General features: G+C 39.5%; 1 protein-coding gene across 1 annotated transcript in view; it reads right to left on the bottom strand.

Moving 5' to 3' along the window:
• Positions 1-17,380, bottom strand: part of LOC107601254 (voltage-dependent calcium channel gamma-3 subunit-like) — a 36,634-nt gene extending 19,254 nt beyond the window's left edge. Inside the window, exon 1 of the mRNA XM_016293368.1 lies at positions 16,432-17,380. Within this exon, the coding sequence (XP_016148854.1) occupies positions 16,432-16,642 (211 nt within the window). The 5' untranslated portion in view covers positions 16,643-17,380. The remainder of the gene's footprint in view (positions 1-16,431) is intronic.
• Between the last annotated feature and the right edge of the window lie 679 nt (positions 17,381-18,059).

The following is an 18,059-nucleotide window of genomic DNA, read 5'->3' as shown; positions in this document are numbered from 1 at the left end:
GTATTTCATTCACACTCCCCATATTCATACCATATAGATCTTTTTAAGTAAGTTTCAAACCATATAGTACCAACTGGACCTACGGGACACATTGCATTTTTTATTGCATCACATTCAGTACACATTACCAAAATTAACTTCACAAATTCATCAAATTAATTTGCCATGGTTCTGAAGATTCATCAGCAGGGGCATTGCATCATGATTTTTTTTCACACGACTGTGTAAAAAAAATGATTGTGCGTTATGCAGAGTTGTTCCAAATAAGTCGCTTCACATTTTGTTTAGGATGCTACCTTTACCAAAATTAACTTCACAAATTCATCAAATTAATTTGCCATGGTTCTGAAGATTCATCAGCAGGGGCATTGCATCATGATTTTTTTTCACACGACTGTGTAAAAAAATTGATTGTGCGTTATGCAGAGTTGTTCCAAATAAGTCGCTTCACATTTTGTTTAGGATGCTACCTTCAAAGGCAGCTATCTATGCAGGCTTTAAAAAGCAAGGCAGCTCACTAGGTTTTGGAAAGAAGCTTAAAACACATTTCCGTAGCCACAATGAAATTGAGCTAGCAATGGCTCCTGCCAGTCAGAGTGTGACAGTAATCACTGCTCCGGCGACAACACTGCACCGTTCTGCTGCTTTTAATGACCTGTGTGTGTTTAATTTTGCAGGTAGAGTCTGAAAATGAAGGCCCAGCTTGCAGAGAGACTGATTGGCCTAATGGTTTTGACACGGTGAGTCATCCACATTTATTACGCATGGTTTTAATGATCCTCCACAGGGCACGATATCTTTGCACAATAATATTCCTACCAACATGAGAGGCTCACTTACCAGCCCGCTAATTCAACTAAACATAACAAGGCAAGGAACGCTTTATTCCAGCTCTGCGATAAGCGGAGACATGGAGCGTCCATGTTAAATCATGTTTCTGGAGAATGGGGTAATAAATGTGCAATGTGGCCTGTCCAAGACAACTGGGACGGGGCTGAAAGACTTCAAATTTAACAAGAGGCAATCTTCTTCCACTTGTGGCGTCGCATGCCCCCTCCTCTCTCCCGCTCACTCAGATGCCGTTAGCTGCTTATTACTGTTGTCTCAGCAGGGCCCAATAACTATTCTTGTTTGTTTAAGTCGGCTACTTCTGCTTTGGTCTTTTCCATTAAATGGAGTCTTTTCAAACGACAGCACACTTCAGAAGATGGGTAGAGGGGTTGTGCAGCAGCTGATACAGGCGGCCACTTCCTCAAGAACCGCAGGGGCTCTTGAATGTCTCTCAGGGGCTGAATAGTCTAAGCAATCCTGAGGGGTTCAGGTTTACATCACTCCAGGACAATATCTCTTCTTTTCCATCCAGAAGTGTCATGCCCATTCAAACTGAGTGCCCCCTCAGAAGTGGATTAGCAATGCAATTTCCAAGAAAAAAATCGTATTGGTTATAATAATCTTTGATAATTAAAATCTTTTTTTTTCTCTAAGGCTCATCAAATGTGCATTTATTTGATCAAAAATACAGTAAAAACAGTGTTATTGTGAAATATAAAATACCTGTTTTCAATTTGAATATATTTTAAAATGTAATTTATTCTTGTGATGTCAAAGCTGAATTTTCAGCATCATAACCCCAGTCTTCAGTGTCGCATGATTCTTCAGAAATCATTCTAATATGCTGATTTGAAGCTCAAGAAACATTTCTTTTTATTGGTGAAAACTTTGAACTGCTTACATACTTTTCCCCCCAGGATTCTACGATTAACAGAAAGTTCAAAAGAACAGCATTCATTATTATGTTGTAACATTATAAATGTCTTTACTGTCATCTAGTAATCATATTATTATTTACTGAATAAAAGTATTAATTTGTTCATGCAAAAATAAAATAAAAAATAAAATAAAAATACAAATCTTACTGGCCCCAAATGTTTGAACTGCTGTATATGTCAATGTATTTACTTTCATGCGTCAGGAAAAAAATAGTCATACATATTTGGAAAGACATTGTCATTTACATGCCAGAATTATCAATTTTAAGTGACAGTTGTCAGGATCATGGACCTATTTTGCCCCTGTTTCTGTTCCTGTTTTCCCTTATTTGGTCATGTTCCTGTCCTCATTCAGTCTAATTAGTTTGATTATGATCCCATGCACCTGTGTTTCCCCAATCATCCCCTGTATTTAAGTTTATGCCTTTTAAGTTTATGCCTTTGCGTTCTGTGTATGTCAGGTCTACTTGCTATGTTCCCTGCCATTCCCAGTGTTGGATATACCCTGTGTTTGGATTATATTAAAGACAGTTTACCCCAAAAGTATAAAATTGTTTAGATAAGTATTTCATCATTTACTCCCCTTCATGTCATTCCAAACCTGTATGACTTTCTTTTCTGTTCAGTACCAAAAAATTTAATTTTGACGTTTCATTTTGATGTTTCAGCTGTATTTGAAATAATAAAGGTCATGTGTGTAAGGACATGAGGTTGAGCAATGACATAATTTACTTTATTTTAGTCCAGGTGAGATGTGAAAATAATGTTCACTTTTTCATAAAAGCGTGAAACTTGGTACACTTGTATAGTTTGCGGCCCTAAACATTTTCAGAAATGGAGCCATCGCAAAAACAACGTGTGGTTGCCATGGCGACCATTTTACTTTCCACCATAACCAAATTATGTATTTTGTGTCATAGCTCCTAAACCAAACATGATAACACAGAAAAGGTGACGTCTATTCCTATGTTTTGATGGTCAAGGATTACAATGATACCATATACAAAAACATAAACTGTTCAGGTGAAGAGTTAATGGTGAAATCAGCAATGTGAGAAGGAAATAACAGTATCTGAGCATCACAGCATTTACAAAAGTCCATATTATGGATATATATTTTTTCTTTGATAATTAACTAATATTTTATTCAATAATACATTAAAAGATTGTTTTCAATAATACTATCATATATTTCAGAGATATATATAAAAAAATAATCTCAGGCAAGTGTATTTTTCCTTACCTTTCAGGCAGAGTCAAATAGGTGGTAGTGTGTTTCCAATACATTCTTGTTCTCTCTCTCAACAATGCTCAAACATCCCACGCAGATGGCAACGCAATCAGGTGAACAGTTAATGGTTAATTCAGTGAGAAGAATTACAATGAAATCTCAGATGATGCAGAATGAAATTTCAAACATATTTCTTGTAAACTTAATTTACAATCACTCTCTGGGGCCAGAGTTGTCTATTATGTTGTCCACAAGGCGGAAGGAAGCCAGAGTCCTGCATGCGGGCGGGTACATGCAGGTGAATCGCTAATATTTGATGTAACTGGTGAAATAATATTTATATGTAGGGTGTGATGTGGGTGGGGGCTGGACGGTGACAAGTACGGGAGGGTTGCGGGTCCAATAACCAAGACTATTTCTACTCGGTCCAGTACACGCTGAGCAATGTAGCCAATTGAGCTGCCACTGATTGACAGCTGTAGTGATTATCTTAAAGGGAGAGCTCTTTGCTTGCTTTCTGTATTTAATCTATTCACAATTTGAATAAAAGTTTTAAATGAGTTTTTTCTACTTCATGTAGGAGATTTAATGCAGGTGCGGTTCAGGTTCCAGTTTTTATGTCAGATGGGTTGTGTATGGGATTAAATTAGTGTTGCTGTCAGATAACGTGTCGGGTGTTCTGTTAATTACTGCGATTGTGGGAAGATCATTTCACCAGCCAGGAAAGTGAACGAAAATACCTCTCTGTGATGTTACCATGAGGCATCGTTTACTTACAGATCTCAGGCTTCTGGAGGGGATGTAGATTTGAAGAGTGAGGAGGAAGTAAGAGGGTGCTGAGCCTGTGGCTGTTCTGAATGCAAACATCAATGTCTTGAACTTGATGCGAGCCGCAACAGGTAGCCAGTGCAGGGAGATAAAGATAGGAGTGAAGTGGACCCTTTTGGGCTCTTTGCTTGCTTTCTGTATTTAATCTATTCACAATTTGAATAAAAGTTTTAAATGAGTTTTTTCTACTTCATGTAGGAGATTTAATGCACGTGCGGTTCAGGTTCCAGTTTTTATGTCAGATGGGTTGTGTATGGGATTAAATTAGTGTTGCTGTCAGATAACGTGTCGGGTGTTCTGTTAATTACTGCGATTGTGGGAAGATCATTTCACCAGCCAGGAAAGTGAACGAAAATACCTCTCTGTGATGTTACCATGAGGCATCGTTTACTTACAGATCTCAGGCTTCTGGAGGGGATGTAGATTTGAAGAGTGAGGAGGAAGTAAGAGGGTGCTGAGCCTGTGGCTGTTCTGAATGCAAACATCAATGTCTTGAACTTGATGCGAGCCGCAACAGGTAGCCAGTGCAGGGAGATAAAGATAGGAGTGAAGTGGACCCTTTTGGGCTCATGGAAGAGTAGTAATGCCGCTGCATTCTGAAACATTTGTCGAGGTTTGATTGAGCATGATGGAAGTCCAGCTAGAAGAGCATTGCAATAGTCCAGCCTAGAAATGACAAGGGCCTGGGCAAGACGTTGCGCAGCATGCTCTGTTTGGAAGGGCCTGATCCTCCTGATGTTGTGCAATGCAAACCTGCATGATCGAGCTGTCTTTACAATATGGTCTTTGAAGGTCAGCTGGTCACCAAAGAATAATTTTTGATGAACCTAGCAGGATGATGAAATCATGCTGTAGTGTCGGAGTGGCAGGGAAAACGAGAAGCTCATTCTTTGCCAGGTTGAGTTGCAGGTGATGTTCCTTCATCCATGCCGAGATGTTTGCCAGGCAGCCTGAGATCCATGCAGCTACTATTGGATTGTCTGGTTGAAATGAATGATATAGCTGTGTGTCATCAGCATAGCAATGGTAGGAGAAACCATGTGCTTGTATAATGGGTCCCAGTGATGTAGTGTATATGGTGAAGAGGAGGGGTCCAAGAACTGATCCCCGAGGAATCCGTGGCCAGTCGATGTTCTTTGGATACCTCTCCTCCACAGGAATCCCTGAAAGACCTACCTGTGAGATAAGATTCAAACCAGTGGAGTGCAGATCCTGTGATGGTAGACAGGATAATCTGTTGATTAGGGTTGGGTATTGTTTGAATTTGATCAATTCCGATTCCGATTCTGCTTATCGATTCCGCTTCTTATCGATTCCTAGTTTCGATTCCAATAAGATAAAAAATCCAATATAAATAAAATATAGATTAATCAATTAAAGTTATTAAATATATTCAGTCAAGATCAGTGAATGATTTTCTTTTGTTCTTTGATTAACATTAATGACAGGCAGCACGTTTATTAGACTGCTGTCTCTTTAATACCGAACGCACGCAGATCTAAAAATACTGTACATGTGTGTTTTCTTTCTCATCTGTTTACGTTCACGTAAGACAAAAACGGCTGTGTTTATGATGATATACTGACGTAGTTTTCTGCATATTGGTCAACAAATATGAAAGAAGTCAGTTTCGGCCCGGAACAACCTTTTCTACAGTGGAAATACACGGAACGGTTCGAGAACGGACACAAACCGGGAACCCGTACCGTGACCTCTGTTCTCTGTGCTCACGCTTGCGCTTTGTGTGCGCTGCACGCAAACAGGGCGCAAGTTCTTTCCGTTCCTGCACTTAAATAGTTTTTAATCACATTAAATTGTGAACGCAGGAATAGTTAAGCAGAATCGAAATGCACGCGTCTTATCGAATACCCTGTTCTTGGACATTTGGAACCGGTTCTAAAATGGAACCGGTTTTCGATACCCAACCCTACTGATGATTCACAGTGTCAAAAGTGACAGATAGATCTAGCAAAATAAGAACTGATGATATGGAATAAGCTTTTGCTATCTGCAGGGCTACAGTGACCGACAGCAAAGCAGTCTCGGTTGAATGGCCGCTGCTGAAACCTGATTGGTTAAAGTTCAGTTGGACATTCTGTGAAAGAAATAATGAAACTGAGTGATGTGAACCAAATGGTCCATTCCATTAGAATAACAAAGGAACAGCATTCCTCAGGAATGTCTTGTTGATTGCAGGTTCTCCAGCGGGAAGGTCCTAACAGTATTGTTTCTGTTTTTGTCTTCAGGTATAAAATGATGTCCCACAGGCAGAACTTAGAAGTTAGGATTCATACAAGGGTACAATTGTTTGAAGGAAGACATGCTAACATCTCTATTGAAGAACTGCTACACTACTATCTTCAATAAATTCTAATCCCAACAACAATTTTGGTCAAGCCTACTAAATTTTTTTGTATTTGAGAAATCTAGTACATTGGTGAGCCACCCAAAAAACTGCTCAGCAAAAATACAGTAAAGGTGATGATACATGGGGCAAATATTTAGGTTAGAAGGGGTATTATGCACTGGCCTGTCTAGAGTGATATTGTCTTGACAAGAAGTTAAAGTGGATCATAAAGTGTCAGTTGCTGTATTTACATGCAGAGATGAGAAAAGGGTGGGCGAGGGAAGAGAGGATGACACTACAGAGGAAAGATGGAAGGGTGAAAGGGAGCATAGGTTTTGCCTAAAAGTAACTGGTAGAGGAATTGGTGGCACACAGGTAGTAATAGGTTAAATGTAATAAAGAAATGTGCAGAGATGTCTAGAGGTTTTACCAAATGTTGTCTGTGATACAATTGCATGTGTAAATTAAGTCAAGCTGGTTTCCTGATTTGTTAGTGCTTGTGGTGGTAAGCCATTTGAGATCGAATGAAGCTAGGAGTGGAATTGGAAGTCTGCAGTGTAAGGCTTCTCCAGATGGATTTCGAAGTCACCAAAGACTACAAGTGGACTGCCATCCACAGACAATGAGGACAGCAGCCCATACATCTCCTCTAAAGGTGGCCAGTTGACCAGGAAGGCGATAAATCATTACAATATGGAGTTTAACAGGAGCTGTTACCATAATAGCACGAAGTTCAACATTTTTTTATTGCATAGGGAAGAGTGGGTTGAGTATTTCCAATAATTATAAATGAGAAGACCAGTACCCTTCCAACCTGACGGGGGGGTGTGAGAGAAAGGGAAGTTGTTAGAGAGAACAGCAGGGGTTGTGGAGTCTTCTGGACAAATCCAGGTCTCAGTCAAGCCAAAGATACTAAGAGTAGACTGAGAAGCAATGGCCAGAATGAAGTTTGTTGACAGCTGATTGAGACAGAGACCCACAGAAAATGACAGAGGTGCAGCAGAAGAGGTGCAGATAGGACGCAGCTTAGCAAGATTGCGTTGCAGTCTGTGTGTGATGTTAGAGCATTGTTGAGAGAGCACAAGAATGTATTGGAAAAATACTACCGCCTACCCAACTCTGTAGCTGGGCCAGTGTGTGTTGTGATTGGTTAGCTGGGCCAGTGTGTGTTGTGATTGGTTAGCAAATACAAAATGTGCTGTGATTGGTTAGCTGGGCCAGTGTGTGTTGTGATTGGCTCCACTCGGCGCCTGGTCGGGAAATGTCATGCCCCTTACCATAGCCGCCTGTGAGCTTCAGTGTAAATATTGCGTCAAAATCAAATCAATTTGAGCGCGATTTAAACCTGGATGATTGTAACTACTCTAAGTTCGTCTGCCTTGGGGAAAGCTAGCATGTCTCCGACAAAGTGATAACACTTGTTGCCTTCTCTAGTGCAGCTCAACCAGGTCTCGTCCCATTTGTCATATGTGTGATATCACAAATCCCGGAAAATATGCGTTGTAGTCCAAACGAGTCGTTTGCTGTAGTTTTTGAAAAGTGATTTCTGTTAAATAAAATATCTCCTTTTGAAGTGGACTTTGAGCTTTGTAACTTTGCAGATCTTTTTTATGCTCAAACAGCAACATTACAGACTAACTAAAGTTGTTAAAAAGTGAAAAAGCATAATAGGACCCCTTTAAGCTGGTGTGTGGTGGGCGTTCTGGCACAATATGGCTGCCGTTGCATCATCCAGGTGGATGCTGCACATTGGTGGTGGTTGAGGATCCCAGAAAAGCGCTATATAAATGTAACAAATTAATAATTAATTAATTAAAGCAATCTATTATTGTACTATTGAATAAATTATTAGTTGATTATCAAAGAAAGAAAAAAATTAATAGCCATAATATGGACTTTTGTAAATGCTGTGATACTATGATGCTCAGATACTGTTATTTCCTTCTCACATTGCTGATTTCACCATTAACTCTTCACCTGAACAGTTTATGTTTTTGTATATGGTATCATTGTAATCCTTGACCATCAAAACATAGGGATAGACGTCACCTTTTCTGTGCTATCATGTTTGGTTCAGGAGATATGACACACAAAATACATAATTTGGTTATGGCGGAAAGTAAAATGGTCGCCATGGCAACCACAAGGTGTTTATTCGATGGCTCCATTTCTGAAAATGTTCAGGGCCCTAATCTGTACAATTGTACCAAGTTTCATGCTTTTATGAAAAAGTGAACATATCATCTCAAATTTTGCACATATCACCTGGAATATTTTGGTAACTTACCCTTTTAAATATTCCTAAAACAATTATAAAAACACCAGTTATACATGAAAAACTGACCCAAACTTAGCCTGAAATTCACCAATTTGATGGGTTGCATATTGCTAACTCACCCCAGCAAGGCCAAAGTGCTTTGACAGAGGAATGACAGTATTCATCTAAAGTGGGCTGTGCTCCCTATTTGTAATTCAATGAGACCATCTTGTCTTTTGGTTGCCAAAGACAGAGCTCATGAATATTTGGGCTTACTGCACAACACATGACAGCAGAACCATGAAAGTGAACACATTTTGTGTGGGGGGTAAATTCTAAAAGGGCATATGTTCGGCTGATAAACATTTGCCTGACACCATCAGAGCCTGATCCGAAGGATGAGGTGCGTTCTGCTACGTATTGGGAGGGACTCAAAGCCAGCTGGTACATACATGTGAGTCCAACAGCAGCCAATGCTGACACTGTGATTGCTGTGAAAGCACTTTTTTTCTGACACACATCGAATGGCCTTCATCTCATGGCTATTCTTCAGAGCCAACGTGCTTGATTTAGTTTTCCATGAAAAAGAGGAAGCTGCCTGTGCAAGCCAGCTAAAGGTTCCTGCCAGCCCCTTCTCCACAGAGAGGTCTCCTCAGGCGCGGGCCAACATCGAGTTTAATGGACTTATTTGGCTTGTTAACACTCTAGCAGCATTGCCCGTATTCACGCAGAGCTAAAGTCGACACGCACACACACACACACATCAATATTTAGTTCTAGCCCTCCCTGATCCCTTTGCTTTCCCACTATCCCTAATAAAATACGTATCATACAAGAGCTCGGGAATAGCGCTGGACAACTACATGAAATGTGCCAAAAACTGTTCCACATGAGTGGATGCAAGCGAGTAAACAACCGGGGCTTTAGGGAGATAATGGCACTTAATAACACAGGGGAGGAACACAGCTTTTTCAGCGGGCTTCCTAATCACAATACACCAGGAGATCGCAGAAACACAAGATGGATAGCTCATAAAAACAGGGACACAGCCATAACTATTGTTCGGCGGTGAGCTTATGAAACCCCGCAGGTGGACATGTTGCAGATATTGAAGACACTTACTCATTGCCAAAGCCATAATAATTCATGCGGTGACTTGTGTGGACGGGCCGGTGTGGGTGCTGCTTTGAAGAGCTATAGCGATACTATTGAGCTCTAAGTACATTAAGAGAAACCCCCTAGAGGCCAGCACAATCAATGCTTGCCCAAGCAGTGTGAAAGTCTGTGTCTGACACCGCAAAGGACCTTGGGACTGCTGGACTTATATTGTTGTTAGTGTCAGACAAAGCTCAGTATTTAGATGCAACGATTGTGTGGGCATGCATGCACACTTGCATATGAGTGTTTCTTCAACTACGGGTACTTGTACAGTACATCCCAGGGGTTGAAACTAGAAGCATAACTTTAATTCTCTTGTTCTTTTATATGAAGGTCACATAAAAACTATAACTGAAAGTTTTTACAAGTGCCTTTTATGTAGATTTTATTTTTCTGCTCATGTCCCTAACCTAGTTGCAAAAGTTTTTTAGGGATGCACCGATATGAAAATTTTGGCCGATACCGATATGGTGGCCGATATATCGTGCATCCCTAGTTTTGATGAAACAAGTGAATGAATCTAAGTGAAACAAATAAATAAAAAGAAAAAATGTAGGGCGGGACTTTTGGATGGAGGCAGATCTGAATGTGTGCTTGCAATCTACTGTAAGAAAGGGGTGGCTATATAAATAAAGGTGACTTGACTTGAGTAAATACCCTTGGCTGATACTAATAACTTAAAAATCTCTATACTGTATGTCAGCTGATAATTTATATGGAACAAATTATCACACACCCCTCTATTTTCCAAAAGTTTGTATATACTTAGAACACAGCAACAAGCATACTTGCAGTAATGAAGTCTAATAGTAACAATGTCTTATGAGCAGCATTTATTAATGTCTATCAAACTATGCAAAAAGTGTGAAAAATACTGATTAATGCTTTTGAACACTTTGCCTTTATGACAGTCTCCTTTATGAGTGACAACAAAGAGACAATACTAGTGGCAGAGCAAATGGGCCACACACAAAGAAGGATTGCCAGCAACACATTCTCAGAAGCCCCGTTATCACTTAAATCAACACTCATTGAAAAGTGTTTGCACAAACAGATTTTTCAGGCCTGCTTTCTCTTGGCACCCTGTCCCTCTCGTCAATATAGTACAGTCTCTTACTTTATTCCACACTCTCCCTTTCACAGTAACCAAAAAGAAATCCATCCTAGCCCTGGCACTTCATCTCAAGCTAATGCGAGCCGCTCAGTATCTCTGGCAGGTCTGTATGAATACGTGTGCGTATTTATGTATTGTATACAGCTGGCACGTGTCCAAAAGAGAGCGTTTTGGGTCAGCAGAGGGCCTGATGACATCCATAAAACTATATCACACTCCTTAGTGAATGTCTTTCCAATAACAGCACATATAAAATATATAATCCCTCCTCCTTGTTGAAACCCAAGTTATGGGTCACCAGTCTTTGATCTGTGATCTGTAACCTTTGAGACTAATTAACCCAAAAACTCAAAAACAAAAACTCACTTCCTCCAGCTTGGCCCACAGGAGTCGGGCCGGCCGTGTTATGTCTGGTCGCTGAGCCTCTGAGATGGGGAGGAGACACGAGGAGCTATTTTTGCAAGCTTAACCAATGCTGTTAGAGGATCTATCAAGAGTAATTTGCCTCACAAAGGTCATCGCAGCCAGGGGCAGAGGCAGCATCACAGGCAGGAGCCTGGAACAGCAGTGACTCACTATGGTCCACATTCTCCTGCCGGCTTCACAGGACGCTATGTACCCACCACATCAAAGCAACACACTGTCACGGAGGGATAAACTACCATCAATATTGTATTGATTTTGCATGGCATTAGATATTAATACATCGGTTTGCTAAACGTTGCATGGTTTCAGAAGCCCAGCCTATACAAAATTGTGCTCTTTTGCAGTTTGTCACAGTGCATGGTGGGTACGCTGTACTTTTAGCAATGCCTTACACTCCAAAAACAGTGAGGAATGTGGGACTAAAACGGTCCCTGAGTTTCCCATCGCATATACATACTAGACAATACTCTTTGAGGAATAGACAATGCATCACTAACTGTGCATATGAACGTTTTCACAAACAAATCATGATTCATCAATAACTTTCATACTGAAATGTATTCTAAATTTACCAAAAAAAATATAGGAGCAACTGAAACCACATGCATGCCAAAATCTAATAAAGTTTGGACTTTGCAATAATTAAGATTTTATGTTTTTGAAGGATGTCTCTTATATGCTCGCAAATGCTGAATTTATTTGATCAAAAATATACTAAAAACCATAATACTGTGAAATATTAATATTTTGTGAAATGTGATTTATTTCTAAAGCTGAATTTTCATTACCCCAGCCTTCAGTGTCACATGATCATTCAGAAATTACTTTAATGTGCTGAAATGGTGCATGTGTGATGGCCGGCCAGCACGTCGTGTTTTTGTTTCTCCAAAGCTTACGTGAACAAGGGGAGGAGGAGGAGGACGGAAAGCAGGGTTGAGGATGGGGGAAGGTATGGAGATAGAGCAGTGGGCCTATCTCGCAGGCGGGAGCGGCTGGTTTCCAAGGAGATGTGTGTGCGTGATGAGAGTGTATGAGACAGGCTTTGCTTGGGTGCACACTTGGAAGGAAGAGTCCCTCTTCATCACTCCCTGCTTTGCCTCTCTCTCCCCCTCCTTACCTCAGTTCCCAGGTCATCATTTATCCTGAGGACGGCTAAACCGTTCCCATGAGGTCCACCTGCACTTGAGGACGTACTGCATTCATCTTACACCTCCATTCAGCATATGAACCCGTGTTAAATTCCACCGGAGCATTCCCTTATTATTACGTACATAACTGCTAATGCGTCTCCCTATGATGACATGCGACACAACACGCCATATATTTAACCCTCATGTTCTGTTTGGGAGGCCTAGAGGCCGATTTAATAGCGTGAAAATTATACTTCATATTAAAGGATCGGGCTGATACTTCTTGACTTTTCCCAATCTTCTGAAAATTGATTATGAACACAACTTTAACTTACGCTTCAAAAATTCTCTTCTGAAAAATGTTGCATCATTTCTGTTTGGGTCTCACAGACCCAAGATATAAAACAAGATTAAATGTAATGGATTTTCACATGCTGAATTCTCTGACACTGTACAAATAAACTCCTGCCATTTGTTTTGATATATATATATAATATATATATATTTTATATATATCACATATCTAAAAGTGCATATCTACGTTATGATAAAACAGATGGTTAAAGCTTCAAAATTATCTGCTGACTGGGTTTTTGATTAGATTAGAGGAGCATATTAAAATAATTCTGAAAGGTTCATTTTGAAATTACTATTATTATTTTTAGACATACACTACCAGTAAGATTTTTTAAGTTGCACGTCTCTTATGCTTACTGCATGTATTTTAAAATGTAATTTATTCTTGTGAAAGCAAAGCTGAATTTTCAGAAATCTTCAGTGTCACATGATCCTTCAGAAATAATTCTAATATGCTAGTTATTCTAATATGCTAATATGCTCAAGAAACATTTCTTACAATTTCTTATAATTTTTTTAAATGGCTGTTTTGTTGAATATTTTTTGAAACCATGATATTTGATATTTTTAGGCATCTTAGATCAAAAAGTTCAAAAGAACAACATTTTGTTGTTTGTAACATACATAAAAAATTTACCCTCACGATCAATGTCTTTCTGAAAAAGCAAAAGAAAAAACAAATCTTACTGACCCTTAAACTTTTTAACAGTATTGTAAAACACGTGGTCTTTGTAACCCCATACATAAAAAACCATAAAGGATAATCTGGAAAAGAACAGGGCTAATAAAGTCATGCCTTTTTTTAACTGTGTATTTCAATGTAAAATTGGAGCAGTGAATCACATTCTCATGCTGATTCATATCATTCATATGAATTCTAATGGTCTGATATGATGTTTGCTTTAAACATATGACTGTACCATCAGCCTTTGGCATTTAAACTGTAATTATGTGGTAATAATTATGATCTTAAGCGGACCATCAAATCCAAGTCACACTTTATTTCACAGCTTTTCCAGGAAGTCTCGATCAGTGCTGCTTGGCACACAAGAGTATATACACAGCAAAAAGCACACAATATTGACACACAGAGCTGTACTTGAACTCCCCAAGAGCGTTTAACACACCTGGCTGCTGGGCATGTAAGGAGGCTGAAGACAAAGGTAGTGTGACTTGACAGACAACTGAAAACACGAACACAAACTTACACTCCTTCGCTAACACTAATGTTGCACTCATGGCTATTCAATAATAAGCACTGGTACACCTGTACAGTTTTCTTTCTCAGTGCAAACAACTCTCTTCTGATGCTTTACCCTTAAATTTATAAGCATCTAAACTATCAAAAGTAATAGTTCACGCAAAAATTAATGACTTCCAAACATGTATGACTTTCTTTATGGAACTTAAAAAAGAAGATATTTTGAGCAATGTTTTTTTTTTTTGTGCAAATCAATAAAAGTCCATAGGGTCTAAAGAAAGCTGCAAAGAAATTTTCAATTTATGGACAAAAGCAAAATTGTTTTTCATGATATCTTTTTAGCTAAAAAATTACTTGAGGGTGAGTAAATCATGACAGAATTTTCATTTTTTTGGTGAACTATCATTTCAAACATAAGTCCAATAATCACAAAGAGGCCAAAATCTCTCAAGAACAATAAGTCAACGTGTATAAAGGAAAATATATTTAAAGTCAATCTGAATTGGTTTCGCAACCCTTTTTATCTTCATAATTCAACACATTCTGATCTAGAAAGACTATTTGATGAGGGGTAAAATGTGATTTTATCAATTGAGAATTAATTGGATTGTGATAAGTAAGTATTTCATACCAGCATGGAGGCAGACCGAATGAGAGTTTGCTAAAAATGTGTCTACATACCTTTTTGGCTATTGGCTATTTTAACAATTATCAAATAGGTTGCATGGCCTGATGTCATCACAACAGGAAAGCCTTTTTCCATTAAGAGTAAGTAATGATATTTTAATTCAAGATTACAAAGGCCAACATTTTTTCGATGAAATAAGAGCAGAAATGTGAAAGTAAAAAGGGTCAATGTTGGTTACATGTTGATTTTAAATAACATCAACAGGCAAAGCAAAGCCATCATGCTTGAAGTGATGTAGAGAGAAGAGGGCTGTAGAGCAGCACACTCTTGAAGGTTATATTCAGAGAGCAGTCATGTAGTCTTGTCCAGCAGAAAGCCTCATTATTACCTTCCTCAAAGATTTATGTACAGACAAGCCTAGACCATGACTCGGAGTGATAGGTTTCTACTTAGATGGATCAATCCCTCGTTGATATTAAGCAAATAATTCATGAGAATCTTTTTGAGATTTAAAGTGGATCAAAAATGGCTGTGGGTATCTGTGCACTGGGTGACAGTGACATACACTTCAATTAAATTAATACTGAAAAGTCAATCACTTGGATTTGTGTAATCTGCCATGGCCACATCTATTGGACTGCGCCCATCCCTTTCAATTAAAGATGAGGATCTTCCCATCACACTGCAGTCATGTCACCTCTCTGCGTTCCCTGGGGCAGGAGATTAATCAAAGTTTGAAAAGACATTATGAAGTACATTATTTCGCTCCCAGTCAAGCAGTGTCAGGGCTGCCAAAACCAAAACGGCATGGAATTAAAATTAATCCGTCCAGAGGACAAAGGCAAGGAAAGAGAGGGAAGATAAGGAGGAAAACGAGGAAAACAGAGGAAGAGGATAAGCAAAAGGAAGAAGCCATCACCATGTTTTGGGCGTATATGATGTACATTTGAATAACAGGGTATGTTTTAAACTCCACAGGGTGTTTTGTTGAGCTCACTGTACTTGTGTAAGGCTGGAGGCTTCTTATTTGAATTGACTTTGATTTCCCCTCAAAAAGCCTTTTAAAGCTGCTTTGTGTGTGAGGTGAGACAACAGTCTGTTCAGAGCATCTTGACTGACATAACAGACGGGCTGATTTCAGCTTTATGCGTGAATACACTGCACCCCAAAATATATATATTTTCATAATTTTAAGGCTTCTAGATTCAATGACACTAACAGCATTAGCCAATTATTCTGTTCCGTGTCAACAGCTTGCAATACTGAGACATTTATACTCCACAGAATAGAGTGCTTTCATTGAACTGCAATATAAGGTAATCAATATGATTGCCTATCTTATTTTGAATTGACAAGTGAGTAATTAGACAATTTAGCCCTGATCTATTGGTTATATGACAGCTGCAATCATCATGCTGCCTATGTAAAAGACCCGATTTGCAAAAAAATCATTTAAACAGTTAGGACTGAACTAAATAGGCTGTAGTATAAAAATAAATTCTGGTGACAGACTAAGGTTAGTAGTGCTTCCAATGTGTCACATTAAATAATCCTCAGTTTAATCATCAGTTAGATAGGATAGAATGAACACAAGCGTATAGGCTTGTGTTAAAAATAAAGGTTCTTTATTGCCATCAGTGGTTCCACAAAGATCCTTTACCATCCATGGAACCTTTTCATTCCACAAAAGGTTCTTTACAGTGGAAAAAGGTTCTTTAGATTATTAAAATATTCTTCACACAAAGAAAAAAACATGGTTCTTTTAAGAACTGGTCAACAAGGTTCTTTGGGGAACCAAAACCGGTTCTTCTATGGCATCGCTGTGAAAACCCCCTTTTCCAGAAAAGCAAGTCTACTAGAATCTAGACAGACAGACAGACAGATAGATAGATAGATAGATAGATAGATAGATAGATAGATAGATAGATAGATAGATAGATAGATAGAAAAGCACATAAGTTGGACCCCTTGGATAAATCTCTTACCTTCTAGACAGCAGGTTCTCCACAGTCCGGAGTGGGTCATGACTTCCTCATTCTTCCTGCTCGTCTCGTTCTCGTTATTACTTTTGACCCGGCACACTCCTCGTGAGTACAGCCAGTAGTCCGTTCCCACAGCGATAGTCATCAGGCTGAACGCGGCGAACGCGCCCACTGTGGTGATGAGCATTTGGACTCCTCTGTCACACATCAACATTTTGCCTCATTTCAGGATGGGGAGTCAAAACAGGGTTCTTAGCGTGTCTCGTAAAACCTCCTAGCCTGCCTGGTGCGCGGACTCCATGCTCCAATCGACTTCAGAAGCCCATACCATTATTATGTGCTGATTTCTGTGGTGTCGAGACTGTTGCAGTCGCTGTTGCTGCTTCTCAAGTTCAGTAAGAAACCTCACAGTGTTTCCATCGCTTAAGCGGAGAGCTATTTGTTTGTCATTCTGAGTTGTGAAAAAACTGTTTTCGAGGAACAGTCTCTCATCAGCACCACAGCATTTTGCAATTGAGGCACCAGGCTAAACGAACGACACGATGTTTCGCCTGAGACTTCACAAGAACATCTTTGTTCCCCGAAAACGGCAATAAACCAGTAATTTTGCACGGAGAGTAAGTATCAAAAATAATGTCCTTTGTTAATCCAGCGGAAAATACCTTCGTTCAACGGATGCATCCGGTATTTTTCTCTAAAACACAAGAGAGGAGTAAAATATCCCACTTCATGATCAGCTTGTGTCTGTCTAAAATTCCCCTTCAGATCTGGCGAATCTAAAGAAAATGTCATTTGATTATATGCGGAGCAGCATGTTATGAAGGCACCTATCAAGAAGTGATCGTTTAAATGAGCATAATCCCAGCACTTGTAATTGCTGTCAACGGTGATGCTGGTCTCCGCAAATGTGTTTTACAGCAATGACAGCTCCCACGTTCCTCGCGAATCCGCTCGTTTGAAACACCGCCCACAGAGGGAGCGGAGCGGAGCGCGCTGGCTGCTCTCCGCGCTGCTGAATGGACGAAGCCTCTCGTCTAATCTCGGAGTTTCTCCACGCACAGCGCCCCTGGCTCAACCAATGTGCTACTTACGGCCTTCATATGCAAAGATATGGGCAAGAAGCGATGCATGAAAAATCGGACCCTGGAGAACAGGAACGTCGACATTTTCGATGATTTCCTCCATGGAGACCTTCACATGGGCAATTCCGGAGAGTTTTATGCATCACTAAATTCATAGGGATATGTTGATGACAGTACAATCAAAAGTTGCACGATTTGGTTTTTGAATTGGGGAACCACAAAAAAATGTCTTTTTCAGATTCTAAAAAATGATCCTGGATCTACAGCGCAAAATGTAACAACTAGCGAATTAATCTTTTCTCGGTTCTTTTTAGTGAATAAGTAAACATGCTTGACCAACATGCTCCAATTCTCAGAGACATTACACTTATGTGCCGATTCTTTTTAGTAAATCAACCACAAACGCTGAATTTAATCGGTGACTGACTCACTTGACTACGGTGGCCGAGAAGTGCTAAACAAATCACAATTCTGAAAACAAAATAACAAATTACAAAAGCAAATGCAAGTCTAAAAAACCAAATAACAATTCAGAAAACACAACAGCAA

The sequence above is a fragment of the Sinocyclocheilus grahami genome, unplaced genomic scaffold (genome assembly GCF_001515645.1).
Source record: "Sinocyclocheilus grahami isolate Dianchi unplaced genomic scaffold, SAMN03320097.WGS_v1.1 scaffold302.1, whole genome shotgun sequence".
Classification (NCBI taxonomy): Eukaryota; Metazoa; Chordata; class Actinopteri; order Cypriniformes; family Cyprinidae; genus Sinocyclocheilus; species Sinocyclocheilus grahami.
This window is presented reverse-complemented; position numbering and strand designations above follow the sequence as displayed.